This window comes from Calidris pugnax, unplaced genomic scaffold (genome assembly GCF_001431845.1).
Source record: "Calidris pugnax isolate Ruff unplaced genomic scaffold, ASM143184v1 scaffold148, whole genome shotgun sequence".
NCBI lineage: Eukaryota > Metazoa > Chordata > Aves > Charadriiformes > Scolopacidae > Calidris > Calidris pugnax.
In genome coordinates this window covers 2,182,917-2,199,724 of record NW_015090926.1, presented here as the reverse complement: position 1 = coordinate 2,199,724, position 16,808 = coordinate 2,182,917, and the positions used below count along the sequence as shown (strand labels likewise).

General features: G+C 37.8%; 1 protein-coding gene across 1 annotated transcript in view; it reads right to left on the bottom strand.

The window, feature by feature from the left end:
- FBXL17 (F-box and leucine-rich repeat protein 17) overlaps positions 1-16,808 on the bottom strand; it is a 371,620-nt gene that overhangs the window by 202,600 nt on the left and 152,212 nt on the right. Inside the window, exon 7 of the mRNA XM_014951456.1 lies at positions 8,378-8,485. Coding sequence (XP_014806942.1) covers positions 8,378-8,485 — 108 coding nt within the window. The remainder of the gene's footprint in view (positions 1-8,377; positions 8,486-16,808) is intronic.

Genomic DNA, 16,808 nt, shown 5'->3' with positions numbered 1-16,808 from the left:
TATTACATATAAACAGACTCAAATTAATCATATGCCACCCTATGAAATATAGTTCATTATATAAATTGATTAAAAAACTGTTTTCCCTAGAACTAGCAAAAGAAGAACAATCATGTTCTTAGTTAAGAAGCACAATAGTTTTAATATTAGACAGTACGCTGAAATATTACCATAAAGAAAAAGCATAAAAAGAGCACTTCATGTCAAAAGAAATCAGTAATTAAAGAAAGGGACCATACAGTACCTCAGTTTAGAAAGGCTCTCGCAAAATCAATCTTGTCATGTGTAGGTTATTATTACATATCTGTCAAGCTGATAATGTCTGCACCAAATGAGCCCTAAATATTTGCTCTATAAATCTGAATTTTGATTGACTTCATACTGGCCACCAACTCAGACACAGTTATGACTAAGTTAGATTGGACATGCCATGAGACTCAGGTAACAATTATGACACAAAGAAAGAATAAATATCACATTATTCCAAAAACAGTTTTTGGATAAACTGACAATGTATTGGTGATTAGTACAATAAGATAGAACTCTCTTCTATCAAGATGTTGTCCAAGGATTCACACATATTTAAGACAAAAATGTCTGTAATAAATTTTACCAGTCTGTCAGAAGTACATGGTATAGAAGCACGTTATAGTGCTAAAAAGCAATTACTCTTGCATACATAACAGAACTCAAAGGAATAAGCCAAGGAAGTGACTTGGAAATAAAACTATGACTAGGTGTTGAGATATGCTGATGTCAGCTGTTAAAATTCTATTAGAAGTGCAACAATTAAACTGCTGAGAGGCAATTACCACAAGAGGGGAAGAAAATATCACCACTTTTGGGGCCAAAGACATAAAATGAATAAAATCACTACTTCGCAAGTTAGTATAAAGAGTTTATTCACACTTAGTTAATGAAAAAAAATTACCCGTCTGATTATTCCATCTTTAATGCCATTACCTAACGTGCATAGGTACTTTGCATGTTTGCATAGACCTGTGTGCTTACAGGAGAAGAAAGTGAAAAGGAAAAAAATAACCAGTTATAAATTCTTGAGACATAAGAATGTGAGGAAGGAAAGAAGGAAGACGACAAGAAAAACCAAATCAGATAGGGAAAGACAGGTAAATAATGAAACAATTGAGAAAAAAGACAAAACAAGGAAACAATAGCTGGGGATGTACTGAAAACATTTGTTTCAACTGGGAATCTAACTGTGAATTGCACATACACTCACTCCTTCCCCTTTCTCCCAGTGTATGTACTTGCAGTGATTCTCATCTTGCCCATTAATCATTATTTACTTTAGGTTTTTTGTAGTTTATAACAACTTCAAGGAAAAAGGGACTAGCATAACTTGGTTTTTCACGAGAATCAAATTTTTTTGAATGTCACTATGTTCAGTAGAAAAATAAAAATAAACCCCGAATGTTTCTTCTTTTTCTGAAATATATAACATTTTCACTACCATATCCCATAATTAGTTATTAAAAAAGCTCTGTGATTCAGCAGCACTGTAATTCAGAATTTTCAAGTGCCAGTATTTTAAAAGAAAGCTAACATTGCTAGGGGGAAAATACAGTAATAATAAACCACTCAATTTTTATACATCCATCAGCCTCAAAGCAATTTTACAACAAAGGCCAGTGCTGCTATCTCCAGTTTGCATACAGGAAGCAGAAGGGCAGAAGAGAACTAGCTCTGCACAGCCTTGTGGGACACATATGTGGGCACACGTAGAACAAAGAACAGATTCCACATTCTCTAAGAACATGGGACTGGAATTGTTACTATGCACTTATGAAGTACCAATTAAGAACTCAACAGAAAATTGACCATAAGAAATATATGACGGTTAGAAAAAAAACAAACATGCCATCAACAGATGAATTCTGGAAAACACAGATGCAGCAGTTAAAGATCATGTTACTGCTCCTCAGATATTTAACTCCCTGCTGGAGCTTATTTCCTCCAAAGAACTGTAGAAATGAAGCATGTGTCTGTGCTGGATGCTTCAATACAATTCAGAATTTTAGTTAAATTGCCTGCTGTACTACAAGGAAGTAACACCTGCCAGAGGAGCCAGGAGGAAACTGGCTGAAGTTGCTCCAGCAAGATTAACCAGATATCACCTGTCAACAGCCTGGATAAAGAAGTCTGAAATCCAATACAATTTCCCAGTCACTGGACTACCGGGAAAATCTACTACTTGCTCTTTTCCCCCTCATCATCCTACTTGGCTGTATTATACGCATAAGTACCTCAATTTAAAGTAGCAATAAATATTAAAAAAACCCAACTTTGTTATTGTGCACAGGAAGTCACTCATGAAAGAATACTTAGCAAACTGTATAGAAGACATCATATCACAGAACCATAGAACAGTTTGGGTTGGAAAAGACCTTTACAGGTCATCTAGCCCAACTTCCCCTGCAATGAGCAGGAACATCTGCAACTAGATCAGGATGTTCACAGCCCCATCCAGCCTGAACTTGAATGTTTCCAGGGATGGGGCATCTACACTCTGGGCAACTTGTTCCAGTGTTTCACCATTCTTGTAAAAAAAATCTCTTCCTACTCTCTAGTCTGAATCTCTCAGTTTAAAACCATTACACTTGCCCTGTCACTACAGGCCCTGCTAAAAAGTCTGTTGTATTTTTCTTACAAGCTCCCTGTAAACACCGAAATGCCGCAATAAGGTCTCCTTGGAGCTTTTACTTCTCCAGGCTGAACAATCCCTAATGCTCGGTGTTATCACATCACTGCCTTTGCAGTATTAATAGCCTAATGCAAGTTTGTATAGATACAGCTTGTGGGAAGGAAACTGAAATCCCCAAGTCCCAACAAAAAGCACATAGAACAATTACTTATCCCATATGACTTTTCCAAGTTTGTGACACAGCCGCCTCCTAGATATTTTCTGAAGGACTATATTCAACACAGTGTCACTCCTGTGTAAAACAGGATTTCTAATCATTTATTATTATTAAACCACAAGAAAATCAGAACTAAATAGTAATAAGAAAAATCAAGATCTTGACTTTTCTTCAACTGAATAAATGGCATTATAAAGTCACTTGGTTAAAGGATAAGACATCTACTAAATGCTCAATAAATCTAGGCAAGAATAATGCAGTAACCAAAGCATGCACCTGAAAAGCGACCTGTGTGGGAATTACCCACAATGCCTTGAAGTACATAACCTTTGTCAGATTTCTGTTATGTATCCCCTGTATTTATGTTGTGCATATAACCATAACCTATACATATACAGTTTTCATAGGACGTGAAAATTATTGTATTATTTCTCTCTCCCACAGATATATCCTCCTTTTATGCATCACTTCAATATTCATTTCATGCAGGAAGCCTGCATGGATAAATACGGAGCTCCTGGACAATCTCACACAGAAAGAGGAAGCCCACAGAGGGTGGAAGCAAGGACAGGTAGCTTGGGGGGAATACAGAGAAATTGTCTGAGCTGCCAGGGATCAGGTTAGGAAAGCTAAAGCTCTGATAGAATTAAACCTGACCAGGGATGTCAAGGGCAACAAGAAAAACTTATAGAAGTATGTCAGTGATAAAACAAAGACAAAGGAAAATGTGAGCCTTCTCCCGAAGGAAACAGGAGACTTTGTTACCCAGGATATGGACAAGGCTAGGTACTCAACAACGTTTTTACCTTGGTCATCTCTCACAAGGGCTCTAGCCACGCTGCCCAAGTTGCAGAAGGCAAAGGTAGGGATTATGAGAATGAGGAATCACCCGCTGTGGCAGAAGGCTAGATTTGAGATCATCCATGGAACCTAAAGGTGCACAAGTCCATAGGACATGATGAGATTCATCCATGGGTCCTGAGGGAACTTTGCATGAAGTTGCAGATGAAGTTGCTAAGCCACTGCCCATCATATTTGAGAAATTTGAGTGAAGTTCCCACTGACTGGAAAAGAGGAAACAACTCCCATTTTTAAATAGGGAGTAAAGGAAGACCCAACTGTAGAAATGAAGCATGTGTCTGTGCTGGATGCTTCAATACAATTCAGAATTTTAGTTAAATTGCCTGCTGTACTACAAGGAAGTAACACCTGCCAGAGGAGCCAGGAGGAAACTGGCTGAAGTTGCTCCAGCAAGATTAACCAGATATCACCTGTCAACAGCCTGGATAAAGAAGTCTGAAATCCAATACAATTTCCCAGTCACTGGACTACCGGGAAAATCTACTACTTGCTCTTTTCCCCCTCATCATCCTACTTGGCTGTATTATACGCATAAGTACCTCAATTTAAAGTAGCAATAAATATTAAAAAAACCCAACTTTGTTATTGTGCACAGGAAGTCACTCATGAAAGAATACTTAGCAAACTGTATAGAAGACATCATATCACAGAACCATAGAACAGTTTGGGTTGGAAAAGACCTTTACAGGTCATCTAGCCCAACTTCCCCTGCAATGAGCAGGAACATCTGCAACTAGATCAGGATGTTCACAGCCCCATCCAGCCTGAACTTGAATGTTTCCAGGGATGGGGCATCTACACTCTGGGCAACTTGTTCCAGTGTTTCACCATTCTTGTAAAAAAAATCTCTTCCTACTCTCTAGTCTGAATCTCTCAGTTTAAAACCATTACACTTGCCCTGTCACTACAGGCCCTGCTAAAAAGTCTGTTGTATTTTTCTTACAAGCTCCCTGTAAACACCGAAATGCCGCAATAAGGTCTCCTTGGAGCTTTTACTTCTCCAGGCTGAACAATCCCTAATGCTCGGTGTTATCACATCACTGCCTTTGCAGTATTAATAGCCTAATGCAAGTTTGTATAGATACAGCTTGTGGGAAGGAAACTGAAATCCCCAAGTCCCAACAAAAAGCACATAGAACAATTACTTATCCCATATGACTTTTCCAAGTTTGTGACACAGCCGCCTCCTAGATATTTTCTGAAGGACTATATTCAACACAGTGTCACTCCTGTGTAAAACAGGATTTCTAATCATTTATTATTATTAAACCACAAGAAAATCAGAACTAAATAGTAATAAGAAAAATCAAGATCTTGACTTTTCTTCAACTGAATAAATGGCATTATAAAGTCACTTGGTTAAAGGATAAGACATCTACTAAATGCTCAATAAATCTAGGCAAGAATAATGCAGTAACCAAAGCATGCACCTGAAAAGCGACCTGTGTGGGAATTACCCACAATGCCTTGAAGTACATAACCTTTGTCAGATTTCTGTTATGTATCCCCTGTATTTATGTTGTGCATATAACCATAACCTATACATATACAGTTTTCATAGGACGTGAAAATTATTGTATTATTTCTCTCTCCCACAGATATATCCTCCTTTTATGCATCACTTCAATATTCATTTCATGCAGGAAGCCTGCATGGATAAATACGGAGCTCCTGGACAATCTCACACAGAAAGAGGAAGCCCACAGAGGGTGGAAGCAAGGACAGGTAGCTTGGGGGGAATACAGAGAAATTGTCTGAGCTGCCAGGGATCAGGTTAGGAAAGCTAAAGCTCTGATAGAATTAAACCTGACCAGGGATGTCAAGGGCAACAAGAAAAACTTATAGAAGTATGTCAGTGATAAAACAAAGACAAAGGAAAATGTGAGCCTTCTCCCGAAGGAAACAGGAGACTTTGTTACCCAGGATATGGACAAGGCTAGGTACTCAACAACGTTTTTACCTTGGTCATCTCTCACAAGGGCTCTAGCCACGCTGCCCAAGTTGCAGAAGGCAAAGGTAGGGATTATGAGAATGAGGAATCACCCGCTGTGGCAGAAGGCTAGATTTGAGATCATCCATGGAACCTAAAGGTGCACAAGTCCATAGGACATGATGAGATTCATCCATGGGTCCTGAGGGAACTTTGCATGAAATTGCAGATGAAGTTGCTAAGCCACTGCCCATCATATTTGAGAAATTTGAGTGAAGTTCCCACTGACTGGAAAAGAGGAAACAACTCCCATTTTTAAATAGGGAGTAAAGGAAGACCCAAGGAATTACAGGCTGGTCAGTCTCACCTCTGCCTGGCAAGACCATGGAGCAGGTTCTCTAGGAAACCATGCTATGTCACATGGAGAATAAGGAGATGATTGGTGACAACCAGCACACATTTACTAAAAAGAAATTGTGCCTGACAAAGTTTGTAGCCTTCTACAGCAGTGTTACTGAGTTGGTGCATAAGAGCAGAGCAACTGACATCATCTACCTGGACTTGTGCAAAGCATCTGACACTGTCCCACATGACATCTTGGTCTCAAAATTGGAAAGACATGGATTTGATGGATAGACCACTAGGTGGATAAGAAATTGACTGGATGGTCGCACTGAAACAGTTGTGGTCAACAGCTCGATGTCCAAGTGGAAACCAGTGATGAGTGGCGTTCCTGAGGTGTTGGTATTGGGACCAGTGCCGTTTAACAACTTTGTTGGTGACATAGACAGTGGGACTGAATGTACTCTCAGCAAGTTTATTGATGACACCAAGCTGTGTGGTGCGGTTGACACGCTGGAGGGAAGGGATGCCATCCAGAGGGACCTGGACAGGCTTAAGAGGTGGGCCTGTGAAAACCTCATGGAGTTCAACCAATTCAAGTGCAAGGTCCTGCACCTGGGAAATGGCAATCCCAGGCATAAATACAGGCTGAGCAGAGGACAGACTAAGAACAGCCCTGACAATACAGACTTGGTGGTATTGATTGATGATAAGCTCAACATGACCCAGCCATGTATGCTAGCAGCCCAGAAAGCCAACTGTATCCTGGGCTGCATCAGAAACAGCATGGCCAACAGGTTGAGGGAGGTGATTCTGCCCCTCTGCTCTTGTGAGACGCCACCTGGAGTACTGCATCCAGCTCTGGAGCCCCCAACATAAGAAGGGCATGGAACTGTTGGAACAGGTCCAAGGGAGAGCTACAAAGATGATTAGAGGGCTGGAGCACCTTTCCTATGAGGACAGGTTGAGAGAGTTGGGGTTGTGGAATCTGGAGAATAGAAGGATCCAGAGAGATCTTATAGCAGCCTTCCAGTACCTGAAGTGGGCCTACAGGAGAGATGGGGAGGGATTCTTTATGAGGGAGGGTAGTGACAGGATGATGGGTAACAGTTTTAAACTGAAAGAGGGGAGATTTAGATTAGATATCAGGATGGAATTTTCACTATGAGGATGGTGAGACACTGGAACAGGTTGCCCAGAGAAGTTGTGGATGCCCATTCCCTGGAAGATCAGGTTGGATGGGGCTTTGAGCAACCTGGCCTAGCAGTAGGTGTCCCTGGATTGGAATAGATGATCTTTAAAGTCTCCTCCAATTCTAACCACTCTATGATTCTATGATACACAGAGTCCTTTCTAAATTGCATTCTTTGAGTTGCTATAGCTTTACTGTGCAAATTACTTTCTCTTGCTTATTTCTTTTTGCATGTGTTCCCAAATGTTTTCAATTCTTCTGCATCTTCAGCTACTGAGCTACCTTAAACTGATGAAAATATTTTACAGATATATTCTGTATAACAACAAGAGGGCTGCACAGCTGTATATGCTTCAGGCATGTTCTGTTTTCATTAAATATGCTCTCCACTTGCTACTTCAATATCTCTTTAACCATTTTTATGTTTACCAGAACCTTTCTTACTCAATCTCTGTTTCTGCAGTCATTTTTAACAGTTATAATAAGTTCCATTTTCCCATTTGAATTTTGTTTCAAAATTCTTAGCTATAAATACTAATTTATCTAATCCAGATGCATTTTTCCTCTGCCCTCCCTAATGTTTGCATGATCCCCAAATTTACTTTCTGTTATGAATTTTAATTAACATGCTGTTTGTCCACCTCATCCAAGTTATTTGTTTTATTGAATGCTTCCACTATTCCCTGTAGGTTCGCTCAATTCTCCCACACATCAATCCTCTTACATAAAATATAAAGGAAAAGAAATACAAGGTATTTTCACACTATGTATGTTAAAATCCAAAAATGCATATATACAAAGTGCATATCTGTAGGGGATATACTGTTGCAGTACGGTGTCAAAATCTCTTGCACTAAGAATTTTGCACTTCCAATTATGGAAGTTTGTTTTGTTTGCAATGGAATCTAGTATAATTAGGTTTTTTAAAGACTTTTGACCCTAACAGTATTATTATTTCTGAGAAAAAGTATCACCCCTCGAATATATTTTTTCTGCAGTGATTTTACATAGGGAAAGCTGAGTATGTCTGATCAAATAATGCAAAGTTCGTTTATATTGTCATGCTTCTATTCGTATTATTCATCATACGTATAAACTTATCCTGGCTGATACCTATGATTTAGCAATAGCCAAAGACACTAGTGACTAGCTAAAATTAGTTACAATACTTACATTGGTGAGGTGAATGACTCCTTTTGATGTAACAGAGCAGCCCATAAAACCAACATACTGCAGCTCAGGACAATGTTCAGCAAAAGCTTTCACTGACTGATCTGTCACCTACAGAAAAGATACACAGGAAATAGTTGAATAGGTGATATGAGCACATTATTAATACAGTCTAACCAGTTTCTCAGTAACATTGGCAAGCTGCTCATTAATACTTTTATTATTATTGTCAGTACTATTATTTGTTTCAGGAATTTGAGAGAAAACATCGGGTATGCACAAGCATCTGTATATCCACGTGAACAGGAAGAAAAAAATACCATCTTTGGCAGAGGTGGATCATCTTCTCGGAGAAGAAACAGAAGAAAAGAGAGAATGCTGGTCACAAATTTATGTATTACTGTCATCCTGTTTATCTGCAAATAACCCAAGAGATCATTCTAACCACTATTCTCATGAACAATATACAAACATGAAAATGCTAACAAATTTATGTTATTGCCATCCTGCAGACTCATGCTATACACATTCTGCACAGAATCTGAATTGTGTGATATCTTGATTTTATAATCCTTTTCTAAACATTTTTACTAAAACAAAGCAACTGATGATTTTAACTTGATAATATAAAGAACTTCAAACTGGGAGGGCTGGCTGACACTCCAGAGGGCTGCGCTGCCATCCAGCCTGACCTGAACAGGCTGGAGAGCTGGGCAGAGAAGAACCTAATGAGGTTCAACAAGGACAAATGTAGGGTCCTGCACCTGGGGAGGAAGAACCCCAGGCACCAATACAGGTTAGGGCTGGATCTTCTGGAAACCACTAATGAGGAGAAGGATCTGGTCCTGGTGGACAGTAAACTATCCATGCACCAGCAATGTGCCCTTGTTGCCAAGAGGGCCAATGGGATCCTGGGCTGCACAGGGAAGAGTGTGACGAGTAGGTCAAGGGAGGTCATTCTCCCCCTCTACTCTGCACTGGTGAGGCCACAACTGGAATACTGCATCCAGTTCTGGGATCCCCAGTTCAAGAGAGACAGGGAACTACTGGAGAGACTGGGGGCAACTTAAGGGATTAAGGGATTGGAGCACCTCCCTTACAAGGAAAGGCTCAAAGAGCTGGGGCTCTTTAGCCTGGAGAAGAGAAGGCTGAGGGGAGACCTCATCTATGTTTACAAGTTCCTAAAGGGTGGGCTGAAGGATAATGGAGCTGGACTCTTTTCAGTGGTTTTGAGCGATAGGACGAGGGGCAACGAGCACAAGCTGGAACATAGGAAGTTCCAGTCAAATACAAGGAAAAACTTCTTTACGGTGAGGGTGACAGAGCCCTGGAACAGGCTGCTCAGGGAGGTTGTGGAGTCCCCTTCTCTGGAGATTTTCGAGACAACCCGCCTGGATGCAGTCCTGAGTAATGTGCTCTAGCAGCAGGGGAGTTGGACTAGATGATCTCTAGAGGTCACATATTACATCTGTTTCACACACCAGACTCGTATCTCATGGTAATACCAGATTTTGTCAGTTATCAGTTGAATGGAGGTGGTAACCAGTTTATTATTATGATTTACTTGTTTCTACAACTATTTTTTTTTCCTTATAATTAATCTGTCTAATAAAATTCAGTGAGTATGAAACACAATCCATTGCACAAATCTAATGCTTTGTAGGTAAACATTCAAAGCGACAATATTTTGTGAAATTTTTTAAACAATATAATATTGACATGGGTACACTTATGACACCTGCATATTGTTATTTAAACAAGGTGGGTTTTTTCCTGCAAAGTATATATTCCCAGTGCAAATGACAGTAATGCAAAACTCTACAGAGATTTTGGGACAAAGCCTTTATTTTCCAGCCAAACTGCTCAGGAATGTTTCACTATGTCTGGAATCATTAATCCTCAACAACAGGGACATTCTGGGTTTTAAGGATGTCTTCTTGTTGCTCAGAAGCAAAACAAGTTTCGAAATACGTAGTCCACAACTGAGCCTCAGGTGAATACATACACAGGAAAATTATTCCTGGTGTGCTGCAGATGACCTTTATCCACAGTTCCAATTTGCCTGACTAACTGCATACTGGCAGCATATGGTGTCCTTGGTGAAGGCTCTAGCAAAATAATTTCTGAAAAGACAGCCTAGAGATAAGGCAGGCCAAGAAGATTATAGGTACACCACCACATATAAGCTGTATTGGTTTGGGGTTACTGAATATGGATATAATGCAGTTTTCTCAAAGCAACAATCCCTCAATGAGCAAAGCCAAGCCATTTGGGATTACGTTTTTAGAAGCCAATGAAACTGAAAACAGGCCAAAAGGAAGGGAAAAGGGTCAACTAAACAGATTCAACCACAAACTAGTCAGTAATCATGTTGTATCTGCATAGACTCATGTCTCTGGTCTGTCTACTTGAATGAAAAAAACCCAGTGTAGCAAGAAATTTCTTTGTTTTTTATCTGACGGGACGTTACATTTTTATTTTTGCACGCTCCTCCTCAGAGCTGAGGACAACCACACCAACTATTTGGGAATTTCAAGACACTGACTAATAAAAACCCTTGACAAATACAATAAGAAATCAAAGACTTACAAGATTTGCACTATTTAATATTCTACCAGCACCACAGTAGGGGAAAAAAATGTTTATCTTCTCTGGAGAAGATAACTAAACCCTCTGTTTCATCTACAAATCTAATAGAAGGACTCTGGTAAAATTTTACCTTCGTCTCTCTGTACAGAGGATTAGAGTATGGTTCTCTGTCACAGACAGGTTTGCCCTAGCTACTAAGAAGATGTAGCAATGAAAAATTAATAGTATAAATGCCTAATATCACAAATGTCTAATATCACAAATTCATTACAGAGCTTAAAACTTTAAAATACAAATACAAATTCTTACGTACAGGTGAAATCTGGGTGCGTGAAGACTTTCAAAACAATGTTTTGAATGCAAGTTTTGGTAAAAGTTAGTAACAGTAGATTATAGCTATATATATGAAATAGTTTCCAGACTAGAAGTAAATTTTTTCAGTGATCAGTAGATATGCAACGCCTATCTAGACAGAAAGACTCTTCATTACCCCTGCATGACATGCAAGCCTCATGACTTCCTAGGTTTAGAAAAATTATTTATCATTTGTCAAAAGCAGTGTAAGATTACCTGAATATGCTTTACAATTTCTGTGGTAGAGACCACCATTTTAGACAGGCTTTTTGCTACTATAAACAGCACTTTGTGTTCTTAAATCTAAGTTTCAGACAGATTTGAAATAGAAGCAACAAAGCTAAATTTAAAGCTCAAGTTTATAAGACTGAAAACAACTGTTCTTCTGCCTAATTATTTTCTCCTATTTTATCATCCATAGTTTCTACAATACATGGCTTATACATAATTGAAATTTTATATTTAAACTCAAACATGCAGACCAGCTCATTATTTCTACTATAAGCAGGTGCCAGAAGTAGTAACCTCTTATTGTACACGTGTGTTTTATGGTCCCAAGAGATACCTTTCATTCATTCTGCAGAACGGGGTAAGTGACTGATGAAAAAAACGCATGGAAAATTAGCAATGGCTTATATGCAATGATTATGCAATCTTAACGCTGTGTCTTCATGTAACTGTATGTCACATTTTCCTCAAAGGCCTCTTCATCACTCAGGAGACAGAACAGGTACATGAAATGTGTATTATAAATATGACTTCTGCAAACTATTTTAGAGTATAAACTACCGACATTCAGACCTACTATACAAACAGATTAAACTAGCATATTCTAAAAACAGATTACCTTAGAAAATATACTGTGGTTCTACAGAAACCACCTTTGTCAACAAAGATACAGAAATTCACACCCAATTATTTTATAGATCACAGTACTGTTATTCCAAGAATCTTTAATAACTGGATTGTCTAGCTGACCTTCATTGACTTTCATTCATCCTGTCTTTCTTGCTGTTAGTCTTGCTTTGAAAAAGTAATATAGGATGATGAGGACAGATTTATAAGTTATGCACTAAAGCATTGTGAATGGGAAATACGCTGGTCTGGAACTAATGGCACAGATTTTGCTCCTATTAAAAAGATCTATGATAAGTGAGATATGGTTTAATCATTTTCTTTTTATGTATTGCAGCCTGTTATATATGAATTCCAGTTCTGCATTGTTTTACAGAAATTCAATATTTTGACTATTCTGAATTAGATTCTACAAGTATTAGTTTACTTTACATTCTATTCAATAATTGAAGGAGCAAAAAGGAACAGCTCTGAAGCAAAGATAAGTCAAAAAAAAAAGCGTGTGGTACAAAAATACAAGCTACTTAAATTCAAACTAAAAAGCCCCACAATTAATAAAAACCTACAGAAGATCAAACAGAAATAACTAAAAAGATATAGGAATATAAGTAGTAACAGGCACAGAATGAACACCACATTCATCTATTTAAACGCAATGTAAGTAAATCTTAATATGCATTTTTTTTCCATCTAAAATATCTAAATGGAAGTTTGCATAACACAGAAATATTCCTAAGAAAGACACCTAGCAGGATAAACTCTGCCAGAGTAAAATACGTTCTCCTGTAAGTAGAGAGTCAGTCTGCCATGAATGTAATACCTAAGTATCAACTGTAGAAGTCGGCACCCAATGGTAGAAGAAACACCTTTTCTCCCAATTCCTTACTTCATAAATGTCTCCGTCAGACACCAGCTTAATTATCCCTAGTTTGAGGCAGCACAGGAAGTGAGGACTTACTAAAATTCAGATTTATGTTTGAAAAGAGATAGGTTTACAAAAAGCTCATCTGCTAATTCAGTCCTAAAACTTTCTTGCCTTACCTGTGTATTTTTAACTACTACAGACTAAGGGGCACATACAACCCACTCAGAAAACTGCCCTGCATGAAGCATGTGGCCAGGCCCTTCAATACTGTGTTTTATATCACATATTCAAACAATGTGCATTTTCCCTGCTCTGTTTCCCCTGAAGTCCTTGCATGCCATAACTGACTGTAACATGCAGTTAGGCTAACCTCAGGCATAAGTTCACTTTACTCCTTTTTAGCAAAACTCCTGAAATACATTCATTTAACGAGATGCAGGTAAATCACACACAGTGAAGGCACTTTTCCTGGACTAACTCAGGTCACCAGCTTAGAGGTGAGCTCAACTACATACACAAGGACGTAATACGTACCAAAAAAAAAAAAAAAAAAAGAAAAAAAAAAACAAGAAGAGGGCCAAGACAGCGTGCTCCATTAGCTCCACTCCTTTCCTTTATGAGCGGCTCTATTTTCTTGATTTGATATCAGTGTTTCTCTTCTACTTCCCCTCAATTCCACAGCGATTCAAATTCCTGACTTTTATTAATTAGGTCATCTTCCTCACAGATTATTATATTTGCAGCATTTATTTAAGTAACTAACACAGAGAACAGCTCTTGCTCCTTCGTTATTGCTAGTTTAAAGAGATGTCATGACATTTTCTCAGTATCAATTCTTACTTTAAAGTCGAAGTCTGTTTCCGTGAAATTCTTATGCAGTGCAGAAGACAGGTACTGAACTGTTACAAAACAAAGGACGTAAAAAGAAACAAAAAAAAAAAAAAAAAAAGGAAATATAAAGCAATGAGAGTGCTCATCTACCAAAATATTTGGATATACTGTAAACAAAGACAGCCCGGCTACCATGTTCTATCAGCCAGAAAGACACTATCATTAAATATATTTTTTTAAATCAAAAATCACAGTAATTAAATAGCTTTGAGAGAAACTGCCTGACTACAGCAGTGTGTTTACGTAGATTCTTCCTGCTTAGCTTAAAATTCCCACTGATACCTCTACACTAAAATGTAACCAGCAACAGCTTGCCATGATGCAAGGTGTAAGTTAATTAATTTACTGCACTTTGTTAAAGGGTGGCGATGGAAATTAGAGCTAATCATTGCAAAGAATTAGGATCAGATGATCCTTCTTTGCCACACAGGGAAATATAACACTGTGTCTCTTTTGACTAACACTTAATAAACCACTTCTTAAGAGAGGGTCAAGCAGAGATCACAATATCATACTAGAAGTTCAATCCTAGTAAGTTTTACACTACTAAACTTACAAATATTTAATATTACATATACCTTCCTTGTCCAATAAGTAAGAAATTACAAGTAATTTTTTTTAATTTAATCACTTTTGAATTCAAATAAAATTTGATTTCATTTTTAAATTCATTTTGACCGGAAGCTGCAGTACTCAAAGTATTTACTTACAGATTTAATCCCAAGCTTCCACCAAACCTACCAGAGCACTCATTAGCATCAGTTCCTAATCTTATTTTAAGAATACAGTTTATTAGTAATAAATTATACTATTTGATTGACCATGAATATAAAACCAACTAATTTTCAATTAAATGGGAATATGGCACAAAAATATCTCACAAACACACGAGTCCTGATAAAGGGCTCTTTTCCTCTCCCTCCTCCAGAAAAAAAAAGGCAGAAGACGTAGAAAATGAAGTTTATGTTTAATAGATTTATTTCAAACTTAAACTGGAAAAGACTTTCCCTATTCAATAGCAGTGATACATTGTCTGCTTTCCACAAGCATCAACTTAAATGACATTTGTCATAAAAGTGGTGACAAAGTAATTACTATTGGCAAAGATGCATTTAATTCATGACCCCCTGTTGCAATTATGGAACATTGACAAAAATAAAGCAAGGGTAATCTGTCACCATGCTCGAGTTTTCAGGACACCCAAATTTCATTAGTGAGCAGCAGCAAGGCAAAGCTCATCTTAGCTAAATGCCACTGGACAGATTATGTATTTCTTCACATTCAACAAAATATATGGTTAAATGTAACCATTTGCTTAATCACAAAAGAAATTCAACAATTGTCAGCTTTAACTTGTAGTATTAAAGGAAGATTTAAGAAGTACTGCCAATTTCTATGAGCACTCAAAATAGAGAAACACAAATATTTCTACTCCTTCATCTTTGAAGGAAACATTCTAACTGAAAAGGAAACAATCCTCATTTTTAGTATGTGTTTGTAAAGCACATCTTGGCTTTGATTGGTTTCTTTTCATTATAAAAAAGATCCTTATACAAAACAAATGTGCAACCTTTCATAAAGTAGAACACCGCTGCTTACCAAGTACTTGTTTCACTATTGACTGAGAGGGATGTTAATCCACTGATTTAAGTGGCTTTTTACAAACAAGGAAATAAAACCAAAAATTCTTTCAGAGTATTTTAATATAAACCTATTTTTTAAATGTTAATTGATTTCAGAAATCTGTTTCTCGAAATGGCTCTCAGCATTTAAGCTGAAATGTGAACATGAAATACAGAAGCAGAGCCCGTACTCTAAGGTGAACCTTACAATATAAGCTATTCCATCAGAATCAACAATTCACAGCACACGAGACTAATACAATAATTACAGCATGGACTCAGAGGAGGCCTTCACAGCCTGAAGCAGGATCCCGAAATACAGACCCTGTCCTTGCAGTGCTCCTTACGTGCTTGCTGTGAAGCACGAACTCTGTGGCTGTCTCACTTTGAGATGAGAATGTGACATCTGCCTGGAGTTTCCGCCCTGTGCACCCTGGCTACCTCAGACCCCATCAGAAGGTGCTCTGTGGATGAGGCTCTGGGCAACACTACGTGCCCTCACACCTGGCAGCAGGAAAAAAGTGAAGAGCGTTGACACAGTCGTCAAAACAAATGAGCTCCTCTTCCTATTTTGATATATTTCATCCTGAATTAATGCCAAAGTAAACAACATACTTGTAACATATTGTTTGAAATAATAAATAGCTATAGACAACCACTATCTTCAAAGTGGTTTAAATGTCTGGGTTAGAACACAAATCTCAATTCTCAGTATACATTATCTTTGATTCCCATTAACTCACAATAAAGTACAGTTTGAATGTACTTAAATTGAACAAGGTTATCAGCACAAGCACACCCTAATCTGTGTGTTGCAAAATGCAAATAAAATTGTAAAAACAATTCTTCAGCTTCGAAAATATCACCTTCCTACCAAAAGACAGAACTTATCATCGAAACACGTTTACTCTGGATTAGCAAAACACTGCTTCCAAAACAAAACTCTATACCTTTGATGAAACAGCATGTATAAATAACCAGACAACCATTAAAATTTCAGAAAAATTTTAAAAAAATATACTTAGTTGCAGACAGTGCCACTGTATTTTAAATTATGTAATGAGAACCACACATCATAAATACCATATATTCACAAAAGTTTATGGGAAAACTATGTATTGCTTAGCATACTTTTTAAACAGAATACTGTATAATTTCTAAAAATTAAAAATAATATGCTGACCATCTTTTTTATTCAGAATACTGAATCAAAAAGCATGATGTGTCCACATGCTAAGAAATACATACCAAGCATTTT